The sequence below is a fragment of the Zea mays genome, chromosome 5 (assembly GCF_902167145.1).
Source record: "Zea mays cultivar B73 chromosome 5, Zm-B73-REFERENCE-NAM-5.0, whole genome shotgun sequence".
NCBI classification, from domain to species: domain Eukaryota; kingdom Viridiplantae; phylum Streptophyta; class Magnoliopsida; order Poales; family Poaceae; genus Zea; species Zea mays.
In genome coordinates, this window is record NC_050100.1 from 195,449,188 (window position 1) to 195,472,930 (window position 23,743).

General features: G+C 45.1%; 3 protein-coding genes across 5 annotated transcripts; 2 read left to right on the forward strand and 1 right to left on the reverse strand.

Annotated features, from left to right (window-relative positions):
* Window positions 1–3,431: 3,431 nt before the first annotated feature.
* LOC100284299 (methylglutaconyl-CoA hydratase) lies at window positions 3,432–6,721 on the forward strand. Of its 2 annotated transcripts, none has more exons than XR_002269434.3 (8): window positions 3,432–3,788; window positions 3,880–4,049; window positions 4,820–4,894; window positions 5,108–5,198; window positions 5,297–5,348; window positions 5,693–5,796; window positions 5,875–5,974; window positions 6,158–6,485. XR_002269434.3 is itself a non-coding variant. In NM_001157194.2 (8 exons), the coding sequence occupies exons 1-8, from the start codon at window positions 3,626–3,628 to the stop codon at window positions 6,332–6,334; spliced, it is 909 nt and encodes a 302-aa protein (NP_001150666.1). In that variant the 5' UTR covers window positions 3,450–3,625; the 3' UTR covers window positions 6,335–6,721. The 2 variants fall into 2 exon arrangements, 1 of the variants encoding a protein (NP_001150666.1); NM_001157194.2 differs by having other exon boundaries at window positions 3,450–3,788; window positions 5,898–5,974; window positions 6,158–6,721.
* A 1,176-nt stretch (window positions 6,722–7,897) lies between these two features.
* Window positions 7,898–17,234, forward strand: LOC100381623 (uncharacterized). Of its 2 annotated transcripts, none has more exons than XM_020553457.2 (9): window positions 7,898–8,085; window positions 8,195–8,326; window positions 8,417–8,503; window positions 9,411–9,516; window positions 10,203–10,261; window positions 10,353–10,427; window positions 15,218–15,266; window positions 15,381–15,457; window positions 16,327–17,234. In XM_020553457.2, exons 1-9 carry the CDS (start codon window positions 8,035–8,037, stop codon window positions 16,408–16,410), a joined length of 720 nt encoding a protein of 239 aa, XP_020409046.1. In that variant the 5' UTR covers window positions 7,898–8,034; the 3' UTR covers window positions 16,411–17,234. The 2 variants fall into 2 exon arrangements, with proteins under 2 accessions (XP_020409046.1, NP_001167911.1); NM_001174440.1 differs by having other exon boundaries at window positions 8,043–8,085; window positions 8,447–8,503; window positions 16,327–16,582.
* A 152-nt stretch (window positions 17,235–17,386) lies between these two features.
* On the reverse strand, window positions 17,387–19,856 carry LOC103627496 (uncharacterized). The gene is made up of 3 exons (XM_008647784.4): window positions 18,983–19,856; window positions 18,719–18,870; window positions 17,387–18,574 (listed from the first exon to the last, which is right to left on the reverse strand). The coding sequence occupies exons 1-3, from the start codon at window positions 19,470–19,472 to the stop codon at window positions 17,567–17,569; spliced, it is 1,650 nt and encodes a 549-aa protein (XP_008646006.1). The 5' UTR covers window positions 19,473–19,856; the 3' UTR covers window positions 17,387–17,566.
* Window positions 19,857–23,743: the final 3,887 nt, after the last annotated feature.

Here is a 23,743-nt window from a genome sequence, read left to right on the forward strand (position 1 = left end):
GTTGTAAATGTGGAACCCAACATCCTTGGAGGAAACCGTGAAGCGGAAAACCCGGTCGGCAAGAGAGAGGACCATGAATCCCCTGGCAGAACCACCAAAAGCAGCTTGAAGAATATGACCAACCGAGACTGAATCAAGCTTGAAGATGCATCTTCCAAACGAGACAACAAGCCAGAAGGCCGACGGAGAGTGCGGACTTCCAGGGCAAACAGGAGAGGAAAACCGGCGTCTAACATCAGCTTCAAAAAGCAAACCCGGCCGGAAGTCCAAACGAGACAAATTCATCACCCAGCACGAAGAAGACCAAGCGGGGAAGGGGGAGAGAAGCGGGAAGCGGGGAGGGGGGAGCGAAGAAGGCCGAGAAGAGAGGGAGGGTGCTGCACAGGGTGCACCAAGCTCAGAACCAACTCACAGGGGGGAGGCTTCGTCTGACGCAGGTGGGTCCCACAGGGCCATGGGCAGCATTGCGCCTTGCCGGCGCCGGGGCTGAAGCGGCCGCGGGAGCAGTTGCCGGTGTGGGGACGGGATGCCGACGACGGCGGTGAGTGCGGGGCGGGGTCGTCGTCGCGCCGCGGGTGTTAGGGTGTGAGTACAATTTTGTCATTTTGATACCCATGAACGGATACAGTTTTTTACAGGTATGATTTTATCTTACAGATATGGGTAAAGGCTTTACTATCTAAGTATGTACCTATTGATATCCCTAGCTATAAGGAGTGACTTAAGCGAGCCATGTTTAAGGAAGCAATAGATGTGCACTGGGCCCTGGAATTGGTACATAAGAGTGAAGGCCTAACGACCAATGTTTAACTTGGTTGTTCAGTTTAGACAGGCCGGGCTGCATTCGCGCTCGCGGCTGCGCGGTGGTTGGCTTGGACCGGGTGGTCGGCTTGCTGTTCCTGCTAGAGGTTCTTTTCTTTTTATATATATAAAAATAATCAAAATTACTATTTTATATTCTGATTTTAAAAAATTACAGTTACGTGTGACTACCGCCTGATGGAGGCGACATGAGCCTAATTTTTTTTACAGACGGTCCCCGCTGCCCGTGGGGCTCATTGGAGAGGCGATAGGCCGCTGCCGGCCGTTGGTAATGGTAGAGCGGCAGACCCTCTTCCGCCTGGATAGCAGCTTGCATGATGTATTTCATCTAATGAACCTATTTTGGGCCTGTTTGTTTCAGCTTCTGGTAGCTTCTGGCCACCAAAAACTGCTGCGGACTGACAAACGCTCAGCTTTTCAGCCAGCTTCTATAAAATTCGTTGAATCAAAAACCATCAAAAATCAACATAAACACATAATCGGTTGAGTCGTTGTAATAGTAGGAATTCATCACTTTCTAGATCCTGAGCCTTATGAACAACTTTATCTTCCTCCATACGTAATCATAATAATACTCAGATTCTCCCCACAGCCAGATTCTCCCCACAGCCAGATTTTCAGAAAAGCTGGTCAGAAAAAAGCTGAACCAAACAGGCCCTTTATATTGATCTAACACCACCTCGTCCACTTCGGGGCCATCGGTATTTACTCCTGGTAACCCTTTAGACTATCTTCAGTATACTTCGTAGCCTACTCCATATCTCACTCTCTATTTCAATTTTCACTCTTCAAACAATACAAACTACAGTACAAAACAATTTTTTGCATGGTCGTTTATATGGCTTGTTGGATGGCCTTACGATTATAGACCATCCACACAAACCAACACGAGTTTTTTGTGCGCACTTATTCTCGCTCATGAGTATTCAATAAGATTTCTCGGTCGATCATCCATCTTAAGTTTGCTTTAGGCCAAACACGTTTAATCCAGAGATTCTTTTTTGAGACAGTCTTCTAAAAAAATGTATCTTGTTGGTATAAGTATTCTATCAACCTATTAAGCCTTAGGTTAGGCCAAGATATCATAATCCTCCCCGCTTAGAAGACTGACGTCCTCGTCGTCGGTTAACTCCAAGTCAGGAACCTCCTCGTTAGTCATATTTGTATGTCTAGTGTCGTTATATGTCATATTATATGACCACTCTGGACCCACATACGCCATCTACTCAAAATCATAGCCCACAGACGCCTGCGAAAACCACGAGTGTCGGCCTTGATACCATTTGTAACACCCCCGTCCACTCTTGGATCAGCGGTACGTACTCCTGGTAGCCCTTTAGGATTATAAACAATCCTATCAAATCAACATGAGTCTTTTGTGCGCACTCTGTCCACACTCATGCGCACCCAAGAAGACTTCTTGGTCGGTCATCCATCCTATGATTGCTCTGGACCAAGCTCGCTTAACTTAGAGCTTCTTTTGAGACAAGCTTTCCAAAAAGAAGATGCATCTTATTGTTATAAGTATTATATCAATCCTATTGAGCCTTAAGATCAGACCAAGATATCATACTTCATTATGTAAGTTTGAAATCATATTAGGCTAAAACCTGCCTCCTTTTTATTTTGCTGAGTCTAGGTATATTACGTTTGTTTGAGTATTTAGTAGATTTGCTTGAGTATTCAATATGCTTTTAGCTCTTGTTTTAGCATTTCACGTGATATAGACTAGGAAATTATGAAAACATATGTATTAAATGTTTGTTACACATAATTAGGTGGAGGGTTTGTAAACACAATATGGTTGGCATGGAGTCCACCAATTACATAGATCTAGAGGAGGGTTGTTGGGGCCTTAGGTACATCGTTGGATGTTGTCAGGAGTAAAAGTATGATAGTCTTGAGGATAAGTATTTCATAAAAATGGTCTCAAAGTTGAATGCAACCTATATGTTCAGTGCTAGTTCACCTGATTAAGCATTGACCACAGAAGCTCTAAGAGCTCTTTTGTTTGGGCACCGTGCACGATATCAAATGATTTATTACTTAGACTATCTAATCAATTCAACTAGAGTTCCTTTACATGCCGTAGTTTATAAAATCTAGATTCCCACTTATTAAAAAACCAAAAAGGTGGCCTCCACAAACTAAAACCAATTTTGTCCGTTTACTTACGTCACACTCACACCCTTATTGATTTTGGGGAATTTACATTTATTATCGCTTTTTAAAAATAGAGAGAGGAAAGTTAGGCTAGTCATCGTGTGTAAAAAAACTAGAAACTAGTTTTTTAAATAGGGTTTCAAACACTCTCATCTATTTTTTATAGACCAATTTATAGAAACTACCGGTTTCTTAAAACTACGTGCTTCTAACCGGTTCATAACTGTTTTAGGTCTTGTTCGTATGTGCCGGATTGGTGGGTCGGAACGATTTCTAACCGAATTGCTTATCTAATTTATATATACTTTGATTAACTGGAACGATTTCAGGTGCAATCCGATACAAACGAATAAGGTCTTAGGGAAAAAAAACTTTGACAAAACAACTCACTAATAATTTCGTGCATAGCAAAGAGAGAAGTGTGTGAGAGAGCTATTCTTCGAGCTGAGAAACTCGTGAACCGTGTGTCAATCCATACGATCGTATCTAAAGATGCCAGTTGCGTCTGTCTCCCTCCATTCTTGCCCATCTCTACCTGACACGGCGACAGATCGTCAGTTCGTCACCGCCCAATCAGTCTCCCAGCATTTACCGGCTCCTCCGCACCTGCTGCTCCAGTTCCAGCTCTCCCAACACCAACATGCTCGGCCTCCGGCGCCTCCCCGCTGTCTCCGGCCGCCTCGCGCCGGAGGTCACCTCCGTCTCTGCGGCCTCCTCCCACAGCGCCGTCTTCTTTCGCACCCTCCAAATCCTCGTCCAGCAGGGGCCCGTCCGCCTCCAAAAGCTCTCTGCTCCGGACACCGGTCTGTCTGTACCGACCCCATCTCAACGAAATTTTGCATTTGCTTGTAGGCCCAGGGATTGTGTTTCCCAGCTGTGATTCGTTGGTTACAGGGATCGTGGAGCTGAGGCTGGAGCGGCCGGAGGCCAAGAATGCCATAGGGAAGGAGATGCTCCAGGGGCTGCGGAGCGCGATCCAGGAGGTGGAGGCCGACACGGCTGCAAACGTCGTCTTGGTGACGAGCTCGGTGCCCAAGGTTTTCTGCGCGGGCGCTGATCTCAAGGTACCAGCTGCATTAGCTCTATTCTGGAAGTTTGATTTTGCTCATTAGTCATTACGATTCCAGTTCGTGAATTGTCCTGACACAGGGTATCTTTCAGTGGCAACGATTGCTTATTGGCAGTTAGTTGCTATAGGTCTATAACACATATGCCTTCTTGTTTTCTTTAGACATAGTATTGCAATTTGGATATCTATAACACATATGCCGACACTGATGTTTTTGCGAGACTCATGAGCTGCTTGATTGCATTAATCCCCACACTTCCAAGTCGTTGCTAATATTATGTGTGGGGACAATTGATTATTTCGGGAAGACAAATTGCAAAATGTATGATAATTTCATTTCAAAGAAAGAAGTAAATGATCGTAGACGAAAAACTTTAGTTTGTTAAGTTTGTATAGCACATAGAGAACATGGTATTTAAACAAATATCAGAAAAAATAATGATATCGGGAACATTTTTGCATATTTTATTGACAAAGAGAAAAAACAGTCACCAGCTACTGGAACGTCAGACTTATGTTCTATAAGTAGGATGATTGGTGACAAACTCCAAAGTTTGCATAAATGTACTACATTATGACTTTATGAGTAACTCAAGTGACTATGACTTTGCGTACTGTTTACAGTATTGCTTTGTGAAGAAATTTGTTTGATTTTCTAAACAAGTGCTAGTCATTTGTTTAATATTTGACCTTTGTATATCCTATATATCAGTATAAGACTAAACCATGTATCCGTTTTGTACTGCATGTCTTTTATGTTGACAGGAAAGGAGGTTGATGGGTCCTAGTGAAGTTCGGGACTTCGTTAATTCCTTAAGGTCTACATTTTCATCCTTTGAGGTTTGTTGCAAAATAACAATATATTCTTCTGTTTCTGTACAGTTGCTCTCAGATTTTTGGAAATTTAGGAAATCCATGGTGATGAAAAGTGAAACTCTAGATAAAGCTATCCAGACCAATGTTCATTTCGTATGCATTCTCAATTGCATTTTAACTGACAAGTGTTGCATAAACTCTCCAATAGATGTAAATTTTTGTATCATGTTTAAGCAGGCACTGTCTATTCCTACAATTGCTGTTGTCGAAGGGGTTGCTTTTGGTGGCGGGTTAGAATTGGCTCTGTCATGTGATCTTCGCATATGTGGTAGTGATTTTAATCTGCATCAATCTTATGCTTACGGGAATAGATTTGGTTCGTTTCTTTCACCAAATGAATCATTTTTATTTTCAAAATGATTCAAGGCAAGGATGCAAAATTCAGTTTGCCAGAGACTGGCCTTGCTATTATCCCAGGGTATGTCACCAAGCCTGTTCTTTACTTTGCAAGTTCTTTATACATACTTATGATGTTTTGTCTCAAATAAAGCTGGAACTGCAGTAGCCATGTGAATTTATTTATAACTACAAGTCAAACCTGTTCCTGCTATACAATTTCCTTGCCTTAGTGCATGCATTCCACCCTTCATAACAATGTTTAAAATTTCAGCCTTGATTCTGACTTTATTGAAACATAAAGGATGTTGTATCAATCTTTATATCTGAGTGGCATATCACGGTGAAATTACCTTGTGAATTATTTGGAGGTCTAGATTCAAATGACATTTTCAGCCCTTGACATCCATTTGATACAATATACAGTGCTGGAGGAACACAGCGCCTTCCTAGGATTGTTGGAAGGTCAAGAGCAAAAGAACTAATATTCACTGGTCGTAGATTCGATGCGGTGGAGGCTGTAACTATGGGTCAGTTTAACGTCCTGAGATCTGCTTCCTGCTGTTACGACTTCTTCCTCAAGGGCAACTTTTATCGATTCTTTGAAGGGTCATGTATGCTCACATTGCAGGAGTAGTAAACTACTGTGTTCCTGCCGGCGACGCTTATCAAAAGGCTCTTGAACTTGCGCGGGAGATAAACCAGAAAGTAAGAAACCGCTGAACAGCCTACATGCTTTATTTTGACAGAAGAATCAGCAAAGTTATTCGCCATCTGAGAATTCCCAGCAGATACTTTATTTGTCGGTTTTCATTGCCTCAATTGATTCATGCTAGTCGCTAGATACTTCCCCGTCATTGTAAATATCCTGAGCTCGGTTCTTTATGCCAGGGCCCGTTAGCAGTAAAAATGGCTAAGAAGGCCATCGATCAAGGGGCAGAGGTAGACTTGCCCTCAGCATTGGCCGTTGAAGAAGAATGCTACCAGCAAGTCCTGCACACTGAGGATCGTCTTGAGGGTCTAGCCGCATTCGCCGAGAAAAGAAAGCCTATATATAAAGGGAAGTAGGGCCGTGTATGGTCTTAGATTCATAATAATAGAAAGTCGCATTAACATGCCATCCAATAATAGTGGCATGATTGCATGACATTGATATGTGCAAATTCATGTCTCTCTGTAACTTTCAGGAAATAAGATAAGATGTATCAGCGCTGCTACCTATGTGTTCTGAACGAGGTGAATTTGGCTGCGGCTTTAGACTTAAGATAGACAGATTAGACAGCTGGGCTGATTGGAGTCCATTTCCCTTACGAATGTGAGATTTGAGTTGGACCTCAATAATCATTACTGATAAAAGTAAGCCCAAATACCGCTGTGAGATTGTTAAAATTAGCATCGAGACAGTGTTTAAGGGCATGCACAATCACATTGATTCTATCCATAGCTCATTGATTCTATCCATAGCTCATTAGAAATGGAATAAATCTATGAAGATATTGCACAAGTTTATATTAGAATACATGCATCAAAAAAAAAAGAATAACTAACTTTGAAAGATACATAGATTAAATGATGGATTTAATCCTACTATGAGATTGGGTGTGAGGTATAGATTCAACTAATACAGCCCCAGATTAAATTCATGGTAGGATTTCATTCCTTATAAGCTAACAAGGCCTAATATGTTATATGTGGTCTCTTTAGGAGTTTCTAGAGGGATAAATGAAATAAATCAAGAGATAGGCTCTTCGCTGACTCCGTCTCTACACGACTCTTAATACATATTGTGTTTTGATTGATATATTAGAGCAACTCCAAGAGATTAGCTAAAAAGACTAGCTAAATTTACTGATTTAGCTACTCTCTAAAATAGATTCTAGAGAAAAAGTGTAGGCTAATCCAACAGACTCGGTAAACCTACGGATTGAATAGAGAGTGAAGCAGGCTATCTAAAATTGGAGAGCGAAGATGGAGAAATAGAGAGCCACTAAATTTGAAGAGTCGTTTACAGAGTCTATTGGATACAATTTTCTTTTAATATTAGCTAAATTTACCTTTACAAAATCATATACCTAGTCTCTTGGAGTTGCTCTTATGTAGTTTCTTAGCTGTCTAATGTACTTGAAAACCAACCAGTATTTGGGTTATACATGACCTAATAGTTTGTATGATTAACATAAAGTTACCATATAAGGACATGTACGCCACGTGAGGTCCCTTGAGGGGTCTATATAGGATTCTCCATATATAATGTCTCTGAACTGTATTTATGGTCTAGAGGCTCAGAGTTGTATCATGCAATCTCTTAAATATCTCTTATATTTAGAAAATCAAACCATCGTCTTAGAGTTTTACATGCCATAAGTACAGTAATCACTTTTGCGCTTTTTCTGAACAAATGAATGAGCGAAAGAAATCGTTGCGCTTTTTCTTAACAAATGGATGAGCGAAAGAAATCGTTGCAACTTGCAAGTTTGAAGACAAAACCGCCTAGTACTGCTGTGCGTACTGTCTTCAGGTTCAGGCCCAACCGCCCAGGTAGGCTTCCAGGCCGTGCGCCGCGTGGGCGGCATGCCGGCATGGCAAATCGGTTCCGAACCGAATCTTAAAAAAATGAATGCCCAGTCTCTACTCAGCCTGCGTTCGCGCCTTTTCCATTTTCACCCCCCGATTCCGATCGCTTTTCACCGCCGCCTCTGTTCCTTCGCTAGTCGACAGGCCCCGCTTCCGCTCTCCTCTTCCACCGGCCACCGCCGCGCGCCGAGAAGATGGGGAAGCGGTGGATCCCACTGGAGGCCAACCCGGACGTCATGAACCAGGTGAGCTCGCGCGCCTCCGCCTAACGGCGGCGGCGCTTGCTAGGGTTTTGTTCCCTCCCGAATCGTGCGCCGCTCTCGCTGATTGCTGCCGCGGAGTGGGTTTGTGCAGTTCATATGGGGTCTGGGAGTCTCCGAGAGGGCTGTGCAGTTCTGCGACGTCTACGGCCTGGACGACGAGCTGATCGCCTTGGTGCCCCATCCCGTTCTCGCAGTCCTCTTCCTCTACCCGTTCACCTCCCTGGTAAGTAACGCTTTTGGTTGTCTTGACCATCCCATTGGATGCTGTGTCCAATGGTGTGCTTCGCTTGCTTTTGTTTATGTGACGCCAAAGCGGGGATTGATGGATTCGTCGTCTGATCAGGACGAGGAGAATAAAGAAGAATCAAGTGTTTCTGCCAAATCGACCGCAGGGGGCAAGGTGTGGTTGTATTATCCACTTATGTTTTTTCATGTCCTGTGATTGTAGTGTTTTGGACACAACGCCTTGGCTACTTTGAAGATGCTCGAGCCCTGAAGTAGGATAGAGTAGATATCCACTTGCGTTTGTAAGGTGATAGATGCCTAGAAATTGGAAATGAAAGCAACTGTAGCTATTAGCTAGGTAACAAGATATTGAATTGTTCATGTTATGTTTCACTTGTCTATTTTATGCTCTTATCCACACTATCACGCTGGTTTTGTTACCAGTTGAATCAAGTAAGAGTATTATGTGGTGGTGGTATATATTACTTAATGAAATACTCAATACTCAAGGAATTCCTACAATTTTTAGATCATCAAATAAACTCCACTTCTACAGTGACTGCTTCAGCGTTTTGGTCTCTACAGAATTGCTACAAAAAAAACTATCAATATTCATTTTCTATGGTTAATTTGCTTGAAATATTTTCTTACACACCACAAACGATATGCACCAATTTCTGTGGCACATCACAGCTTTTCACTTGGCAAATACAATGGTAGACGCTCTATGTATCAATTTCGTAATACTATGCAGTATTAACTTTTTATGATATCCAACTTTTGTTCTTACTTCACTTTCATGTAATATTCAGTAAACTATCTGTTTCATTTTTCAAAGAACCTGTTTATTAACATCTGGCTCCCATTTTCTTGTCCTTCCATTTAATGGTATGAAAGCAAACAGATACCTGTGCTTTTTGTTTACTCTTTGGAGTTGCACATAATTTTTTAATGGACATCAATTCACATGTATATCGGTCCCCAATTCAAATAAATATCAATTTATTTGAATCTCTTTTTTACCTTGAGAATATTCCTGACTCAATGTTGGATCTATGTTTTTTATCCCTGAATTTGTGTAGGATTTGAGCAAGAAGGTATACTTTACAAAGCAGACTATTGGCAATGCTTGTGGAACAATTGGTGTTATTCATGCAATAGGAAATGCAACATCTCAAATCAAGCTAGGTAATTTAACTTCAAATTTGCAATTGAGCTAATGGTGTACTGTCTTACACTTTACGACTTGCTGTTTTGAGTCACGATGATCGATGGGTATATGACCTAATATAGAAGGCCAAACTTCTCCTGTTCCTGTACCAGGTCATTTAGGTTCCCCAAATGTATTGAGTCCTAGTTGGCCTTCAGGTCTATTTACCAAAAGTTAGTACTATTTATGATATCAGGCGTCAGAGAAAATTCTTTGCTTGGTTTATGAAGCTTCACTGGATCCTCTTGTCTTTGGCACTACTGAAACTAAAAAAGTTTGACTTAATCAAGTGAATTTGGCTCGAGACCTGAGGGCATGGTTACTGGCCAATCAGCATATTTTGGCGAAAACTACAATGATACTCTCTCTATTCAGCCCCTTGTCTGTTTCGCCTTATGTTTCCATGATCTATCATCATAAATTGAAATTTTTTCGTATCCTGGTCAGGGTTTTTGCATAATATTATTGATGTATAGTTCATATTTTCATGAAGGTAAGTTTTGAAGAATTGTGACTTGTCCCAGTAGCTATGCACACTTTTTCTCTCAGTATATTGTGAATTATTTATGCTTTCTTGAACATGCACCTTAAATGGAGTAGTTGGAATGTAATTGCATTTGACTTGCTTGTAGCATGACTTCACAGGTACTTCTCTTATTTGCAGTTGAGGGTTCCTATTTTGGAAAGTTCTATAAGCAAACAGCTGATATGGATCCAGTCCAGGTTCATATTCAAATATTGTAACTTCATTTTTCCCGTACTCATCATGGTCAACTTTGTTTTGACCTCATGTATGAATATTTGCTGCCATTAGCGTGCTGCCTTCCTTGAGGAAGATGATGAGATGGAGGATGCACATTCTATTGCTGCATCTGCTGGTGACACTAATGTAAGCCCACTCAAGCAGTTCCTTCTTTTTTTTTGAGAACGCGCAGGAGAACTGTGCATCTTATATATTAAAGAGGAAAGGAAACATTACAAAAGAGGAGATGTTGCAGAGCAAATCTCCCAAAGACCCACATTATCCCGAAGGGAATTACACAGTAGCACTGAAACTAGACCCGACCTCGCCCAGGGCAGCAACTAAGCCCATACTACCGATCTCCTTAGCTCCTGCTAAAACCCAGCAAACGCACTCATCTGAGAAACACCTAAAAATCCTGGGCAAGGAAGGAGACTCCCCATGAAACACTGCTCTGTTTCTCTGGAGCCATAGGCACCAAGCCCCCAGGATGATCAGAGAGTTAAGTCCTTTTTTCCTGGTCTTGATAACCCTAAGGCTCACCTTTCCTGTCATGGACCTTCGGTCCATGGGGTTGTCTTCTCCGGCGAGGTTATACCCCTCTGCCGCAGGCTTGGTTCTAGGGTAGCAGCCCTAGACGCTTGAGAGGGTCATTGCAAGAGAGAGAGAGATTGATTTGATAATGATCTTGCTTGATTTATTCCCTGCTGCCATGCGGCTTATAAATAGCCCTATGGCTAACCAACTTCTCCTACAAACTCTCAACTAACTCCTACTTTCTTGGACTTATCTACTGCTAACCAACTCTCCACAATTCTCTCATCTCAATCTTATTCTCTAGCCTTATCCCAGCTCATCTCAATCTTATTCTCTAGCCTTATCCCAGCCTGGCTGTTGCCTCTCGCTCCCTATGATGCCCATGACATCTCCCCCTCCCTTGAGGACCAGCTCGTCCTCGAGCTGCCATAGACTTACCTGACACGACTTAAGGTTAAGCCTTTTACATCTCGGCTTACCTTTATTATTTAAGACGAAAATACAAAATAATTGTGGAACTAAAATATAAATTTGAACTCCAGCTATGTCCTCCTGTCCTCCTGGATCCCAAGGAAAGAGCTGAACTGCGGACTTCACGTTGGATGACAGGTGAAGGAGGAACCAGTCTGTTCTTATGTTGGGTCTGTCCAGCACCAAGGCAGTTGCCCGAATGGAGACGACCCTCTTTGGCCGTGCAGGGGGGCTGCATACCCAGATCTCGACTTCTACAGTGGGTTCAAAAAGTATAGACGAGACCTGGTGGTTGGGCGCGCAGGCTGCGAGTTGGTGCAGCGATGAGCTGATCAACAAGTGCAGCTTCCGCACCGCCCGCCTAACAAGGAAGCCGCGCACTGCGGCTTGCAGGCGCACCACGGCCTGCTCATGTGATGACGGCCATGGGGTGGCCCTGGAGGCCACAGCAAGGTGCTTCTCCCCACGAAGGGACTGTACCTGGCGGCGTGCCAGGAACCCTCGCGCTGCCGCCTGAAGCCGCACCGCTGCTTGGAGTTCCTTCTCTGTCTTCTCCTTGTAGCGGTGGAACATCACAACGAATTGGTCCCACTTCTCTTCGAGCCGAGTGAATGCATCTAGAGTTGGAGAGGGCGGGTGGGAGGGCGTTGCGGCAGCAGATGGTGCGGCGGTTGGTGGTGGTGAGGGATGGGCGGCTGGTGGTGGTGAGGATAACCTGGAGCTACCAGGTGTCATGGACCTTCGGTCCATGGGGTTGTCTTCTCCGGCGAGGTTATACCCCTCTGCCGCAGGCTTGGTTCTAGGGTAGCAGCCCTAGACGCTTGAGAGGGTCATTGCAAGAGAGAGAGAGATTGGTTTGATAATGATCTTGCTTGATTTATTCCCTGCTGCCATGCGGCTTATAAATAGCCCTATGGCTAACCAACTTCTCCTACAAACTCTCAACTAACTCCTACTTTCTTGGACTTATCTACTGCTAACCAACTCTCCACAATTCTCTCATCTCAATCTTATTCTCTAGCCTTATCCCAGCTCATCTCAATCTTATTCTCTAGCCTTATCCCAGCCTGGCTGTTGCCTCTCGCTCCCTATGATGCCCATGACATTTCCCCACCAGTCTGCAAAGTTCTCCTCATCAACAGTCGGAGTGAGAAGCCCCAAGCCAATAGCAGCAAGAATTGTATGCCAAAATTGCCGGGCAAAAATGCACGCAGTAAGGAGGTGCTGAATTGTCTCCTGGGCTTGATCACACATTGGACAAACATCTGGGTGTGGCATTCCCCTCAACTGTAATCTGTCAGCTGTCCAACATTTGTTCCTTATTGCCAACCAAAGGAAAAACTTGCATTTAGGAGGAGCCCAGGTCTTCCACAATCTCTTCCAAGGCTCAAAGACAGTAGAACCTAATAAAAGGACTTTGTAGCAGGATTTAGAGGAGAACAACCCGGATGCCTCATGTCTCCAAACATGGCGGTCTTCCTCCTGAGAAAGCTGCACATCTCCTAAAGTATCCCATAAGAAAAGAAATTGCTGAATTCCAATCAAGGAAAGGGGGGGGGGGTTGATATGTGCAATCCATTGCCTGTTTTCAAGAGCCTGATCCACTGTCATAGAGGTAAGAGCTCGCTTAGCCACCTTGGACACCACTTCTGAAGCAAGATCTCCGATGGAGCATCCATTAAGCCACTTATCTGTCCAGAACAAGGTATTAGAGCCATTTCCCACATGAGAAATCAGAGATGCTGCAAAAAGGTCTTTAACATGCTGCTGAATGGGGATGGACAAGCCATGCCAAGGCCTATCCCGATCTGTTTTTTGAAGCCAAAGCCATTTGGCTTGAAGGGACCAACACATGTGTTGTAAATTAGGGATCCCAAGCCCACCATACTTCAAAGGTCTTGTGACTGAATCCCAGGCCACAAGGCAGCTGCCTCCATTCACCTCTTTTCTCCCTCTCCACACAAATCCTTTTCTGATTTTATCAATTTTGTGAATCACCCACTTAGGGATATTCATTGCAAGGAATAGATAAACTGGGATGGCTGAGAGAACAAAGCGCACAAGGGCTGTCCTACCAGCAAGGTTGAGGAGCCTAGCTTTCCAATTTGGTAGCCTATCCGCAATCTTGTCAACCCAAGTCATCAAAATATTCCTGCTAAGCTTCTTATCTGAGATAGGCAGCCCCAAGTAAGTGCAAGGGAAGGAAGAAGGGGTGCACTGCAGAATGTTACACCCTTCCTGCAGCAAATCATCCTCACATCTTATTGGGATGGCACAACTCTTGTGCAAATTAGTTACTAGGCCAGAAGCTTCTCCAAAACAGTCGAGAATGAGTTTGACACAATTTAGCTCTTCCACCCTGGGCTTGACAAACAAGACTACATCATCTGCATATAGAGATAATCTGGACTTCACAATGGCACCTTCCAGACTAGACAACAATTGTTTTTCTTCTGCCACTCTGAAAAGGCTGCTGAGCACATCCATCACCAGGACAAAGAGCATTGGGGAGAGGGGATCCCCTTGCCTCAAACCTCTGCGATGTCTAATCAGCTCCCCAGGAAATCCATTTTATAATATTTGAGTCGAGGAAGTAGCCAGCAAATTGGAAATAAGATTCCTCCATCTATTACCAAAACCAAGGTAGGATAAAACCTCAAGAAGGAATGCCCAGGAAAAAGAATCAAATGCCTTTGTTAAGTCCAGTTTCAGAAAAAGGCTGGCCACTTTTCTTCTGTGCAAGGACTTAATTGAGTGCTGGACCAACATATAATTGTCATGAATAGATCTGCCCCTAATAAAAGCACTCTGATTAGCCTCAACCAACTTGTTGAGGAGAGGAGCAAGCCTATTGGCAAGGACCTTTGTGGACAGCTTAGCAAAGCTGTGAATGAGGCTGATGGGCCTGTAATCACCAGCAGATATGGGGTCTGCCTTCTTGGGGATCAAAGTAATATATGCTGTGTTTAGAGGCCCCAAACTTTTGTGAATTACCAAGGTGAAGGGCAGCAAGGGCAGCCATCAAATCTGCCTTAATTATAGACCAACAAGTTTTGTAGAATCTCCCTGTGGCCATCTGGCCCAGGCGCTTTATCTGAAGGAAGACTGGCAATAGCATCCCAAACTTCCTCCTCTGTAAAAGGCAGCTCAAGAGCAGACAAATCTATAGGAGCTCTGTGACATTCTTCTAGCTTCAGAGCTAGCCTTCTCTGGGGGACACACCCCAACAGATTAGAGTAAAAATCATGCAGCACCTCCTGTTTTTGCTCATGAGATGTGACCACTCTCTCCCCATCCAGTAAGCTACATATATGATTTCTTTTCCTGCGGCAGCAGGCCTGCATATGGAAGAAGGAAGTGTTGGCATCTCCATATTTCAGATACTGAACTTGAGATCTGAGTCTTGCAACAGTTCTCTCCAGGGAAGCAAGGACCAGGCACTGTTGCTTGAGTTTTCTTAACAGCCATAACTCATCTGGGGATAACACCCTGCTGTCTTGAGCCATTTCCAGCCTGTGTAAAATCTCTCTTGCTAAACCCAATTGAATTTTAATGTTGCCCACTGTTTTGTGCCCCCAAGACTGCAGGGCTCTGGTTAGTACGTATATTATTTGTTCAGCATTAAAACTTTATTCTTTGGAGTTCGAAGACAGTTTTGCCTCTTGACGTTAATTTTCTTTCAACTCTTCATGTTAAATACTGCTGACAGAATACCATTGTAGATTCTTCCATTTATTAGTTGAGGTGGTAACCTTGAGGGCACTCAAATAATATGCTCCTTGAAGAAATGTTCAATAAAACTAAAAGCTCAGTGCAATAAGGATAGATAAATAATTAAATGTTCTTGATAATAGTAGTCTTCTGTTCCTCTTTAAATTTTGTTATGTCTTACTTTTGTCATCTTAAAAGTTTCTTGCTCTCATGTGCAGATTAATCTTGATGTTAATGTACACTTTGTATGTTTCTCTTGTGTTGACGGTAGGTGGTGCTAGTATGGCCCCCAGTAAAATACTTCATCTTACAGTTAGTAGCACACATCTTTTATCTATTTGTAAGTTGCTGATATATATATTTTTCCTTGGCATGCATCAGGTGAACTTTACGAGCTTGATGGACTAAAATCACAACCCACACCCCATGGCCCATCATCACCTGAAACCTTGTTGCAGGTGCAATGTTTCCTTCAGTTTTGCTTGCTTCTTATCTTCAATCTTTTGGTTTAAGAAATATATGCAGATTTCTGTGACATGTCATGTTGGTTTTTTCTTTACCATATAGTTTGGTGCTCCTTATGTGAATAAAAGTTTATGAGTAAAATGCACTGCTGGTCCTGGAACTTGGTTCGATCCAGACCCCCAAACTTCCAAAATGCATATCCAACTCTCTAAGCTTATTAATCGTTTCATGTGAGGTTCAAATTACTATAACTTGAATTAATCTGCCTGCATATCATGCTGATAAGCTGATTGCATGATGATATGACGAAAATGTGGGGCCTATATGCCGGTCATCTCCTCTCTCTCTCTGTCTCTCATCTATTGGCATTTGGGCCCCACGTGTTGATGTCATTTCATCGTGCCATCAGTGTGCGATGTAGATGGATGAACTCAAGTTATGGTGATTTGGACGTCAAGTTTTTTTTTGAAGAGACCACGTGAGGGATGAAGAGTCCCTGCCTGAATATATTACCACTGATGCCAGGCAAGTAACCTGGTGGACATCAAGTGACGTAATTAGTAGGTTTTGGGAACTGTATTATAGACTAAATGGCACACCCAGCCATGTTCTAGAAACAAAGTACATTTTACTAGAAGTTTATAAAACTGAAGGGTTCAGTACTAATTTTCCTTTTATGAATAAAACGTTTATAAATATGGAGATGTGCATGCTAATGTGTATTTGCGTTTAGCTTTGAGTATCCTCTTGTCTTGCCTAATTCAACATGTGTACCGATGTATCTTTAATATATTATTTTGTTTTCCTTTTTTTGGTTGTCCTAGAAGTGCGATCTGATTATCTGCTTTAATTCTGTCTACAGGATGCTGCAGAAGTCATCAAAGCTAGAATTGCGGAGAACCCTAACTCGATGAACTTCAATGTCATGGCCCTTTCAAAGAAGTGAAGTATACTGTGATGGGTGGATTTCATTTGGCAGAATACGGGTCCCTTTTCTTTTCAGTTCTGCTGAGTACTGCACCGAGTGGAAGGTTTGCACAGGGAAACAAAGATAGGGAAAAATGTTGACTCGATGTATTATCGTGCCTTCTTGATGGATAGAGAAATGGTGGTTCACGATTTCACCTTTTTCCTGCTTACTTATAGCATCTCCAAGAGACTAGCTAAATAGTTTGTCAAGCTAAATTTTAGCTACTTAATAACATAATAACTCTCCAACAGAGTAGCTATTTAACTCGCTAAGCTATCTGGCTCTCTAAATTAACTCCCTCACTAGTCAAATTTGGCTAGCAACTCTCGCTAGCCAAGCTAAATTGTATTTTGGAAAGTCTGTTGGAATGAGATGTTATATATATAGTTTAATATTTATGGAGAGACAAATAAAGAGTTAAATAGAAAGTCAAAAATAAAGAGTCTCTTGGAGATGTTCTTAGGCTATTCACCATGCTAAGTTTCATGATGGTTTCATGCACATTTAATAATGTGTTATATCATCATTTTAGACGACATGGCATAGTATTTAAGATAAATAAGTTTCATAGATAAAATTAGTTTTATAGGGATGAAATCATGTCAACTCGTTTAAAGGTATTGAAAATCGTGTGTAATCTCCATTGAGATTGATTTGTTTTATCTTTACATATTTTACTTTTTCTATTGATTATTTAGTTGCAGCATTTAATTGGTATGTTGGTCTATGAAATAGTGAAATGAAATTTTGTATTGAGAGACATTGTTTCATTCTTAATTTCATGACACTACACTCCTTGATGATGTTACAATGTTAGAAAGAGAGTTATGAAATGCCCATTGGGATTAGCCTCAGTGGTTGTCGAATGAAGACTTTTGCATAGGATGAGTTTCTCTTTGTTTTATCTGAACGATTGCAGCTTCCTCCGCAAATTCTATGTTTTCCGTGCAAATGTATGCAGTTTTGTATGCATTGACAAAGGCTAACAACACAGCCAAAAACACTACGACAAGTCGATAATGTTGTCTTGTGCCTTATTCTACGTTCTCTATTTGTATTTTGTATTGTATGTATAGGTCCTGAAAACAAGAAAAACAAATTGCAAACGCAAGGAAGAACGAGCGGATATTAGCTACTCCTGCATGTTGGTGTTCTGCTGTGGAGCCCTGTACGCGGCCTCCAGCGAGTTCGCAAGCGACGCCGAGAACGCGGCCATCGACTGGAACACGGCAGGCAGCTTCCCCTGCACGGCCGTGACCGTGGCCGTCCTCGTGGCGTCTATGGCCTTGGCATGCCTCCGCATCTCGTCCTCCACCATCTTCCGGCAAGCCGCGATCTCGTCCCTGCGCTGCGCCACCTCGTTGCCCGCATCGTGCGCCTGCCTCCCCCAGTGCCACATCGACATGCCCCCGGGCAGGTACGAGTCGTAGTAGCTCTTCTCGACCTGCCGCAGCATCCGGGACTTGCGGTCCAGCTCGCGGGAGTACTGCCTCACGCGCCGCGCCACCCGCAGCTCGTCGCTCTGGAGCGCGTGGATCGCGCGGACCGCGCCCGCGAAGCTCTTGATCGACTTGAGCACGTCCACGCAGTGCACGCGGTCGAGCACCTTCCCCCACCGGTCGACGAACGCGGCGAGCTCCGCCGCCACGGGAGAGGCCTCGGCGGCGCCGTTGACCGGCGTCAGCGTCAGCTTGAGCCAGCCGTGGACGGCGTGGACGTAGTCGCGCTGGTGCTTCGCCATGTGCGCCATGGCCGCGGACCAGGCGTTCATGGCGGCCTCGAGCGCCCGCGTGGCCCGGTGGTGGATCTCGCTCGTGGGGTCCATGGACGTGCGGCTGCTCAGCCCGCGCAGCTGCTGCGCGAGCAGGCCCTGCGCCTCGTGGTGCTGCCGCATCGCCCGCCACATGTCGAGCACGGCGTGGCAGAGCTCCAGGAGCTGGCGCGCGAGGTGGGCGTCGCGGAGCTGGGAGATGGCGGAGGAGGTCGCGTCCACGGACTGGGAGGCCGTCTCCAGCTGCCCGCGCGCCCTGTCCCACGCCGCCTTGAGCTTCTGGATGTCGACGTCGATCTTCCGGCTGTACTCCTGGTCCCGCAGCTCAGCGAGCTTCTTGTCGTGCCTTATTTGCGATTTCTCTCTGGCCTGCGTGTGGTAACATCACGTTATTCCAGCGGTAACATCTAATCATGACAGCGGTAACACAAACTATATACCATCGTGACTGCTTTTAGCAATTAGGTATATATATGTTGTCTCTTGTCAGTGTCTTTAATTTTGTTCGATCACCTTGACTTCCTTGTAGAGCTTCTTCTCCCATGCCAGGAGCTGCTGCAAGGTGGCGCTGTGCCTCTGCCGGCTGCTCATGCTGTCGATGCGGTCGAGCGTTGGCGCCGAAAGGCAGCAGAGCGCGCCCAAGAAGCTGTGTGAGGCTGAGGCACCTGCGAGCAAATTCAGCTGGCCAGTCAGTGAGACATCACACACCACACGCGTCTTCTCATCTCATTGGCCAGTCAGTGTGTATTGTGAGTCTGTGACGCCGCGGCGGCTTACCGTTGAACTCGGTGGTACTGGCCTCAAACAGGGCCGACACCGTGTCTCCGGCGACGCTGGCCTTGACAAAGTACTCCTCCAGCCCCGCCGCGACCTCCGCGAGGCTCCGGTGCCTCACCACCATCCTCGTCTCCTCAAAAACAGCGCCGACGTCAGCAGGAACGGCGCCGCCCCGCCGCGCCTCGGGCTGCGGTTGTTGGTCGATGGCGCGGAGCAACGGCGGAGGCGAGGACGGGACGACGACCGGGCGGTGCGCGATCACGGCGGGCGGGGTGTGGTCGGACACCGGGAGCGGCTCGCCGACCGCGAAGCGCGTGAGCGCGGACGCGACGACGCCGAGCGACCGGAGGTACGCGGCGTGCGAGGCCGCGAGGTGCCGCCGCAGGCGCACGGCCTCCCGCGCGAGCCGCCGCCGCTCCCGGCACCGCTTCGTGTGCTCGCGCGCCGCCGCGCGGGCAGCGTCCCCTTCCCGCGACGAGGCAGCTCCCATTCTCGCTTCGAGACTAATAAGTCGCAAACTTCAAGCTAGGTAGCTAGCGACGACCTAGCGTATGTAGGTAGGGAGGGTCGCGGCTGGAGCTGGATTGCGAGGCGAGCAGTGGAGATAGAGAAGTTGCCTGCGCGCCGAGCTGGTTTAGGAGGGTTTAGTAGCATTCGAGGGAGTGATACGTACTTATTATCGGCGTCGATCATCTTGATGGCGCGTTTGCTATGAACACGCCCCGAAGAGGGTAGAAAGGAGGACGTGGAAGAGGAGAAAGGCGATTGACGGGATCAGCGAAGACGGGAGGTGGTGGGAAAAGGGAGGAGCATCGCATCGGACGTATTCAGATGGAGGTTACGCGTATCCCAAATCCATCCGCGTACTCTCTGCTGCTTTGCTGAGCGTCAAGTGTACAGCTGCATGAGCTGTGTGTTGCGGTGTGGATGATGTTGTAAGCTGCCGACTCGTGTCAGTACGCGCGAGCACTCTGTGCAAGTAAAAGCTGTACGTATGGTCTCCTTACAAAAAAAAAGTTGTACTGTATGATATAACATTGTAAACAGTTCATTATCACCGTCAAAATTGATCACCACTCCTATGGGCTAAGGCCTAAGGCTGGCTCGATAAACCGTTCTGTACTCTAAATTTAGGATTCAGAGTGGTACTCTAGGTGCCCAGCAAGGCACTCTAAATAACACTCTAAATTTTAGAGGATGCCACACGCACTCTAGATGTAGAGACTTCCAAGCGTCTGCTATCCGGGCGAGGGTTCGGGCTCCCGTGGTGGTGAAAAATCCGGACGCTCTGTTGTCCCGTCGCTGGCGACTTTGATCCATCTCGGCGAGGGGGCCTCGCGGCGCGGCTCGTCGGCGGAGCCGGCCAAGCTGGGCTCCAAGAGGCCGTGCGCGAGCGGGTCCAGCGGCGGACCGCTTTCGATGGCTGGAGGCAAGGAGGTGGCCGGCGATGAGACAAAGATCCAAGACTCGGGTGCAACCGTCGGTGTTCGTCGACGTCGAACCGCCATCGCGAAGAGGCTGAGAAGATCCACGGCGCCGACGAAGGAAGGTGCGGAGAAACGCAAGCGCAACTCCTCGCTGCCATCGACATCGTCTTCCATTCGGTCGGGTGCTCCAGATCCAAAGAGAACAAGGTACAAAGCTTCGGTTGTCAACATTGCAGATCCATTCTCCTTTGTATGGTTCTCGTACTTCATATGCTGCAAATCGTCCAGATCTAGGGTTTAGGGTTCAGGCAACATTCAATCGATGGTTCTAGGATTCCTTGACCCCTAGGTTTTCTGTTGATAATTGATGTTGAAATTAAGAAAATTGCATTCTGCTAGAAGCTTTGTTGTTGTAGGAATCAATGTGTATTCAAAAATACATGGCGAGTGGTATTTGACACACTGAATCATGGCCACTAGTGATAACACCAGTTGTTTGGCACAACAATATTGAGTAATCTTCATCAATATTTGAACTGCCTATTGCCAATAGTAGCTGGTTCCGAGTATATTTACCATCAATTTAGCAACTAGGCCACGGTATACATAAAATTTTCAGGTACGTATATTAACAGAACCATATGTTTTATGTAGACCATGGATTCAGAGAACACAAAGCTCCGAAGAGCACTCGCTCATTTAATCAAAGTAGTGGAGCAGCGTTGTGCCGACATCGTCGATGTCGTCCACGGTGCCTTCCAACCAGTTAGCACACCAATCCTCAATGAAATGAATCGTGCTTTAGTTCAGATCGAGGACCTCGCGAAGGACCTTGATCACCTTGCACTGGAAAAAAGACTGGGAGATGGAGCACATGGCCCCTTCACCAATTGCTGAATCATCAAAAACAGAGGATGAGCTTCTGATTGACTATGATTCAGAGTTGAACACTAATAATATTGTCTGCTACGACGACGGACGTGACTACTCCACCGACGACACCTATCCCTACTAGATTACCATGCACCTAAGGAAGTAGTGTATGTGTTAGGTTTATGTAAGTCGTACTAGTCTTTTGTATGTGAACCAAGGTTTTAAAGTCGTCCGACTAATCGCGATTAATCACGATTAGTCAGCCTTATCGCTAGAGGGAGCTCGATTAGGGTCTCCGACTCGACTAGAGCGACTAGGAAGCGATAGTCGTCCTAGTCGCCGACTAATCGCGATTAGTCATCCGACTAGGTATAGTGGTCGATTAGTTTTGTCTGTTTTGGGCCACTAATCTGGTCTCTGTTACATGGGCCGGCCCACCATCTGTACAACACAAATACTGTTTTGCCCTACTTGTACCAATACAATACACGCATTACGTAGTGCATGGTCGCGCGTGCACCCTTCTCTAGCGCCGCCGCCCTCCTCCCTTGTCACCCTGCTGTGCTCTGGCGACCCTCTGCTCGAGCGTCAGCTGTAGTCTGTAGAGCCCCCCCCCCTCCAGCGTTGTTTTGTAAAATATAAATAGCATATAGTATACGTATGTATGCAACACTATCTCTACTCTTCAAAACTTCCTCCACGATTTTACTAGACCCATTAGTTTCTGCCTTCCGCAGCTATCCTCCCGACCCACTAGGCCACTACGACAATGTCCCTAGGACATCTCTTGATCTCGCATACCTAGTCAAGAAATCTTGGGTCCTCCACTAAATCATTGTACTGCTGTCCTGCTACAGCTAGTGTACTGTTGTATTGCAGTTCTACTACAACTTATATATTGATATATACATATGGTCTTGTTATAGGTGGACGACTAGACTTGACTAATCGAGCAAATCGACGACTAATCATGATTAATCACCTTATCGGTGCTCAGGCGACTAGAGTCGACTAGCCGACTTTAAAACCTTGATGTGAACACAACAGATGTGTGCCACAAGTTCCTGGTTTCGTTGATGTCATGTTTATGTTCACGTGCTATGTTCAATGTTATCAACTTTCCAATATATCTAGTACTCAGCACTTGTGACTTTGTTGTGCCTGTCCTGTTTAATGTGTCATGGTTTCTATTCATTTGAAATGGTTGCCTCAATGTACTACACTTATTCATTTTAATCACTTGTATTTTTGATGTGAGTACCTTAAATGTACAGCATGGGTACGGACTGGAACCAAGTTATGGCACAATATGGCAGTTTCCTATCCGAGGATGATGGCACTCAGTTTCAGAAAACTGCATTTGCTCCTCAGCCTGATATACCAGCCCAGGGCTCACCAGCAGCACCTCCAGTGAAGAAGGCTCCTCAACGTACAAAGCTAGCAAATTTCACGTCTAAAGAGGATATGAGGGTTTGTCAAGCTTGGTTGGCTGTGAGTTGTGATCCCATAGTGAACACTGGTCAGAAGCATCAAGGATTTTGGAATCAGATTACAGAGGCATACAACTCTCACAGAGGATCAATGCCAGAGAGGTCTACGAAATGTCTCATGAGCAGGTGGGACAGTATCAAAACTCAATGTTCTACCTTTGCTGGATACATGACGGCTGTGCTTCGACAAAACCCAAGTGGCATGACTGATGCAGATAAGGTACGTGTATGTACTATTATGCATATGTTCTTCAATGTACTTAACTACACCCTAGTGGTTGAGGAAATGCATATTTTGTTTTGTAGACTTCTCTTGCAGCTACTCGGTTTGCTACTGTTGAAAAGAAGCCCTTCCATTTCTTACATTGTTGGTCCATATTGAAGGATCAACCAAAATGGATGGACCAGCACATGGGTAACCAAAATCCTCCACCCAACCCAATAGGTACCCAATCAAATACTATTGACTTAGATGGTGGTGAAGACTTAGGTCCATCAAGCTTTACTTTGAAGAGACCGCTTGGTCGTGATTCATCCAAGGAAAAGGCAAAGAAGCAAAGATTTGAGAACACATCATCCACTGATTCCGAGTACCTAACACGGATGGGTGAGCTTTCTTTGGAACGGTTATCTATCTACAAATCAGTAGCTTCAACTGAGGAGAAGAAGTTGGAGTCCATGAACAGACATGAGAGGCAGAAACTGATATTGGAGAGGAAGAAGCTAAACTTGGAGAAACTCAAGATGGAACGACAAAAGGTCAAGGAGGACACGGAATAGGAGGTTCTAATATTGAGCATGGATTTGAGTAAATGTAACCCCCTACTTCGACAGTACTACGAGGCTCAACAACAGGAGATACTGGCAAGGGTTACTGGAACCTCGTCGTTAAGCAAGTGAACGTTGAGCAAGGCATTGTAGTGGTTGAGGAAGTACTGTTATTTGTTTTCGAGAAAAATTTTATGTTTTTG

What these genes read in the sequence shown, in the direction of transcription:
- LOC100381623 (XM_020553457.2), top strand. Translation starts at nt 8,035, where the DNA reads ATGGGGAAGCGGTGGATCCCACTGGAGGCCAACCCGGACGTCATGAAC. An exon ending in TCTACCCGTTCACCTCCCTG is followed by an intron (nt 8,327 to 8,416) that starts GTAAGTAACGCT and finishes GTGACGCCAAAG; the next exon opens with CGGGGATTGATGGATTCGTC. An exon ending in CTGATATGGATCCAGTCCAG is followed by an intron (nt 10,262 to 10,352) that starts GTTCATATTCAA and finishes TGCTGCCATTAG; the next exon opens with CGTGCTGCCTTCCTTGAGGA.
- LOC100284299 (NM_001157194.2), top strand. Translation starts at nt 3,626, where the DNA reads ATGCTCGGCCTCCGGCGCCTCCCCGCTGTCTCCGGCCGCCTCGCGCCG. An exon ending in GCGCGGGCGCTGATCTCAAG is followed by an intron (nt 4,050 to 4,819) that starts GTACCAGCTGCA and finishes TTATGTTGACAG; the next exon opens with GAAAGGAGGTTGATGGGTCC. An exon ending in CGCGGGAGATAAACCAGAAA is followed by an intron (nt 5,975 to 6,157) that starts GTAAGAAACCGC and finishes TCTTTATGCCAG; the next exon opens with GGCCCGTTAGCAGTAAAAAT.
- LOC103627496 (XM_008647784.4), bottom strand. Translation starts at nt 19,472, where the DNA reads ATGGGAGCTGCCTCGTCGCGGGAAGGGGACGCTGCCCGCGCGGCGGCG. An exon ending in CAGTACCACCGAGTTCAACG is followed by an intron (nt 18,871 to 18,982) that starts GTAAGCCGCCGC and finishes ATTTGCTCGCAG; the next exon opens with GTGCCTCAGCCTCACACAGC. An exon ending in AGCTCTACAAGGAAGTCAAG is followed by an intron (nt 18,575 to 18,718) that starts GTGATCGAACAA and finishes TACCACACGCAG; the next exon opens with GCCAGAGAGAAATCGCAAAT.